This window comes from Borostomias antarcticus (genome assembly GCF_949987555.1).
Source record: "Borostomias antarcticus genome assembly, chromosome: 7".
Classification (NCBI taxonomy): domain Eukaryota; kingdom Metazoa; phylum Chordata; class Actinopteri; order Stomiiformes; family Stomiidae; genus Borostomias; species Borostomias antarcticus.
Window position 1 is genome coordinate 29,637,728 of NC_140240.1, and position 5,000 is coordinate 29,642,727.

General features: G+C 53.9%; 2 protein-coding genes across 2 annotated transcripts in view; both read left to right on the forward strand.

Annotated features, from left to right (window-relative positions):
* get3 (guided entry of tail-anchored proteins factor 3, ATPase) overlaps positions 1-1,664 on the forward strand; it is a gene marked incomplete at its 5' end in the record, with an annotated part of 6,818 nt that extends 5,154 nt beyond the window's left edge. The window contains 3 exons of the mRNA XM_084441280.1: positions 53-160; positions 395-592; positions 831-1,664. Of these exons, the coding sequence (XP_084297406.1) occupies positions 53-160; positions 395-592; positions 831-959 (435 nt within the window). The 3' untranslated portion in view covers positions 960-1,664. The remainder of the gene's footprint in view (positions 1-52; positions 161-394; positions 593-830) is intronic.
* A 3,059-nt stretch (positions 1,665-4,723) lies between these two features.
* Positions 4,724-5,000, forward strand: part of best2 (bestrophin 2) — a gene marked incomplete at both ends in the record, with an annotated part of 5,290 nt that continues 5,013 nt past the window's right edge. The window contains 2 exons of the mRNA XM_084441469.1: positions 4,724-4,875; positions 4,989-5,000. The exon at positions 4,989-5,000 is cut by the window's right edge and continues 83 nt beyond it. Of these exons, the coding sequence (XP_084297595.1) occupies positions 4,724-4,875; positions 4,989-5,000 (164 nt within the window). The remainder of the gene's footprint in view (positions 4,876-4,988) is intronic.

The window sequence follows — 5,000 nt, forward strand, 5'->3', positions numbered from 1 at the left end:
CTCTCTCTCTCTCTCCCCCTCTCTCTCTCTCTCTCCCTCTCTCTCTCTGCAGATGTGTAACATGTTGGGACTGGGTGACATGAACGCCGACCAGCTGGCCTCTAAGCTGGAGGAGACGCTACCCGTCATCCGCTCAGTCAGCGAACAGTTCAAAGACCCCGTAGGTCACACGCACGCACACACACACACACACACACACACACACACACACACACACACACACACACAAGACCCCGTAGGACACACACGCACACACACACAAGACCGCGTAGGTCACACACACACACAAGACCGCATAGGTCACACACACACGCGCGACTGGCGGTCAGTACGTGGCTAGCTAGGGATAACGGGGAAAATGCCAACAACAATGTCTGACACGCCCCCCCCCTAGGAGCAGACGACCTTCATCTGCGTGTGCATCGCCGAGTTCCTGTCCCTCTACGAGACGGAGCGGCTGATCCAGGAGCTGGCCAAGTGTCGCATCGACACCCACAACATCATCGTCAACCAGCTGGTGTTCCCTGAGGCCGACCGGCCATGCAAGATGTGCGAGGCCCGCCACAAGATCCAGTCCAAATACCTGGACCAGGTACCGCGTGTGTGTGTGTGCGTGTGTGTGTGTGTGTGCGTGCGTGCGTGCGCGCGCGCGCGTGAGAGAGAGAGTGCGTGAGTGAAAGTGTGTGCAAGTGACAGTCGCGGAAGTCTGTGTGAGAGGGAGATTGTGTGTGTGTGTGTGTGTGCGCGCGAGTGGGTGTGTGTGGGTGTGTGTGTGTGTGTGACATCACCGCGGCGTGTTCTAACGGCGTTGCCCGTCTCTGCCCCCTCAGATGGAGGACCTGTACGAAGACTTCCACATCATCAAATTACCGCTCCTCCCCCACGAGGTACGAGGGTCCGACAAGGTCAACCTGTTCTCCCAGCAGCTCCTGGAGCCGTACAACCCCCCCACCAAGTGAGGACCCCCCCCCAGCCACCCTGGACCCCACCTCCTCTCACTCCACCCCCCCCGCCATGATCCAGCCCCGCCCCCAGCAGTTACAAGATCATCCTCCTCCTCGTCCGCCTCGTACAAAACTGGAACCGACCGCTAACGTCAAGATGCGCGCGCGCACACACGCGCACAAACACATAAACGCACGCACACACCAAGGGAGATGGAGATAATGTTCACACGCACAAACACACACACACACAAGACACGCTACCAGCTCATGTTACATAGTTGAGAGAGAGAGAGAGAGAAAGAGAGAGGAAGAGATGGAGCAAGAGAGTGTGAAAAGGCCTCATGCAGGAATCGCTTTCTTCAATCTTCGACCTGTCACCTTTTCTCTTCACCTGCGCTCCACACCAACCCAGTCCCCCATTCCTCCCCCTGTCCCCCCCCTGTCCTCCCCCTGTCCTCCCCCTGTCCTCCCCATGTCCTCCCCCCTGTCCTCCCCCCTGTCCTCCCCCTGTCCTCCCCCTGTCTTCCCCCTGTCTTCCCCTGTCCTCCCCCTGTCCTTCCCCTGTCCTTCCCCTGTCCTCCCCCTGTCCTCCTCCTGTCCTCCCCCTGTCCTCCCCCCTGTCCTCCCCCTGCCCTCCCTCCTGTCCTCCCCCTGTCCTCCTCCTGTCCTCCCCCTGTCCTCCCCCTGTCCCCCCCCGGTCTTCCCCCTGTCCTCCTCCTGTCCTCCCCCTGTCCTCCCCCTGTCCTCCCCCTGTCTTCCCCCTGTCCCCCCCCCTGTCCCCCCCCCTGTCCCCCCCCCTGTCCCCCCCCTGTCCTCCCCCCTGTCCTCCCCCCTGTCCTCCCCCTGTCCTTCCCCCTGTCCCCCCCCTGTCTTCCCCCTGTCCCCCCCCCTGTCCCCCCCCCTGTCCCCCCCCCTGTCCCCCCCCCTGTCCTCCCCCCTGTCCCCCCCCCTGTCCCCCCCCCTGTCCTCCCCCCTGTCCTTCCCCCTGTCCTTCCCCCTGTCCTCCCCCTGTCCTTCCCCTGTCCTCCCCCTGTCCTCCCCCTGTCCTTCCCCTGTCCTCCCCCTGTCCTCCCCCTGTCCTTCCCCTGTCCTCCCCCCTGTCCTTCCCCTGTCTTCCCCCTGTCCCCCCCCTGTCCTCCCCCCTGTCTGTCCTTCCCCTGTCCTTCCCCTGTCCCTCCCCTGTCCTCCCCCCTGTCCTTCCCCTGTCCTTCCCCTGTCCCCCCCTGACCCCCCCTGTCCTCCCCCTGACGGACTGTCGCGTGGGTGGTAATATATTCGGTGTGTTTTGGGTGAGAGTCGGTGTGTGTGAGGGTGAGGTTGTAATGTGAGGCTCGCTACCCCAGAGTTAAGCGGATAGCTCCGATGAAAGGGGGAAATATAAAAGTGTTGGTGTGTAAATGTTCCTCCTCCTTACCAGACCAATACCGTTTCAATACTCTGACCATGCCTCTTTCCTCCTGGCGTTCCTTGAGGTGATCTCTGATCTCGCCTCATTTGGATGGGTCAAAACCTGGGTTCCCACTATATGGGTGTTGCCAATCCATGCAAACCAGATCAGTGGTATCTCCAAGGAACCAGGAGGGAGACAAGGATGCGTTTTCAGAGAAATGAAACAAGCCCCAGCCTTTCCGAATGGGCGTCATGACCTCAGCTGTACCAGTAGACCTTTTGTTTCTCCGATCCATCCCATCATGGCGTCTTCCCTCATCTCACCAATGTTTAGATCAGGTTATTTGGTAGAGCTAAGAAGTTGCATTGTATTTATTTACAAAAATCACTGAAAAGAAAGGTATTGTCAATCTAAGTACCCGGATGGTCACTTGTAATTATTTTATGCCGATCTGGTTGGTTCCCCTGCCTGTTGTCGTCATAGGAGGAGCCCCCTTCTTTCAGGCCTTGTATAAAGCTTCTTAAGTGCCACTTTCTTTCCCTTCTCCATCCCGGTCCTCTCCTCGTGTTTAGTTGAGAGCTCTCCGTTTGGGAAACGCTAGAGTGACGTTGGCTTTTTCCGAATGCCTTAGTGCATAATTATTATTATTTTTTATTATTATATATAATAAATGATCACTGAATGTTGCTTGATCCCATGTCGAACAAAATAAAAAAAGGTTGATTATTTGGAGTGTTTTTTTCTGTGTCGCATTTTAAATTGCTCTGTTAAAGAATTCACGTTTAAATGGGCTAATATCTGGTCATTAATGGTTTGGCACAACTATAAAATAAGATTAAGAATTTGTCTGAGCTAATGAAGGTGGTTTGACACACGACATTTGGGACAGGCCCCGATGTTCAGTGGCTCTGCATTTCTAAATGGTTCTAGGGATATTGCAATATTGGATTTGTTCATGTTTTTAACAGACATATCATTTGTAAATTACGCGCAAGGACACGATCCGAGGCGCGCTGCTCTGCACGGGTACTGGGCGGTACTACGGCATGCCTGGTTCTGGGCCTCTAGATCCGCCTGCCTGGTTCTGGGCCTCTAGATCCGCCTGCCTGGTTCTGGGCCTCTAGATCCGCCCTGACAGGTATGCCTGGTTCTGGGCCTCTAGATCCGCCTGCCTGGTTCTGGGCCTCTAGATCCGCCTGCCTGGTTCTGGGCCTCTAGATCCGCCTGCCTGGTTATGGGCCTCTAGATCCGCCTTGACAGGTCCTGACCATGCCTGGTTATGGGCCTCTAGATCCGCCTGCCTGGTTCTGGGCCTCTAGATCCGCCTGCCTGGTTATGGGCCTCTAGATCCGCCTGCCTGGTTCTGGGCCTCTAGATCCGCCTGCCTGGTTCTGGGCCTCTAGATCCGCCTTGACAGGTCCCGACTTTGAATCTGCAGTCAAACAAGCGTCCCGTGGAGACGGTTCTGTGCCTCCAGCACAATTTCAAATCCGACGACGAGACTGCCCTCGCTAATTGAACACATAACCAGCTTGGGGGGGGAAACGCTAGCATAATTGACAGTTTATACTAGATATTGTTGTATTTAATTCCATAACAGAATTGCATCTGGCTTTTTCACTAGTGGATTGGAGTGATTTGATGTATTTTACGCATGCGCGCCTTGACTTCATGGGCACCTCGGCGGCCTGTCGCTTGTGGTCCATCACCGATTCCCAGTGCACTGTGCCGCGTCTTGCTCTCCCAGTCGGGAAGCTGCGCTAACGAGCTCCGGATTGACCTCGGGGCGCCACCACAACGCACCGAAGAGGCTCCAACGATTCATTTACCCTTTTATAGGCTACTGTATTACAACTCAGAAAGTCGTTGATTCCTTTGTTAAAGACTTTTATGATGGGTACACTGTATAATGTGTAGATTCCAATGAACCATGTAAGGATTTTGCTGGTGCCAATTACGCGCAGAGATTGTTTACTAGCTTGTCGGTAGCCAACTTTTCCAAAGATCCACGCCAAACAGAAGGTAAGAGGTTTTGTCTCAGAAACGGCCACCGAGCATCACGGAATTTCTTAGCCTACACCCCTCACACCAATGTGTAGGCTAATGCATTTTACGCATCATGTAACTTTCAAGACAGTTTTAAAGAGCTAACTGGATCTTATGTGAAAGGGTGCTGCATGCAGGTGGTGAAGAAAACGAATATTTATTAGGCTATGTGATATTCATAACTAGGAATAAATAGAGATTTAACAGCATATTCAAAAGGGAAGTTAGTGCTTAAGTGGAGACTTCAGTGTTTTCATGTCTCCAAGACATGGAAAAATTAAAATTGACACATTTCTCCATGAAAGTGGTTATTTCGAAGGCCCCGCCCCCAGATGACATCATGACCGTCACCTACACGGCGCAAGTAGCCAACGCGCGCTTCTGCGGCTTCTCCAAACTGCTCCTGGCCTGGAGAGGAAGCATTTACAAAGTTCTCTACAAGGAGTTCCTGGCTTTCTTCGCCATGTACACCGCTATCAGTGTGACCTACAGGTCAGAGGGACACTTCTGATTCAAGTTTCTCAACACAAACATGGGGAATGAATATTTCTTATTTCAGTTACATCATCACAACCTTATCTCACCTCATCTCACATCTTCTTCAGATTCTTCCTATA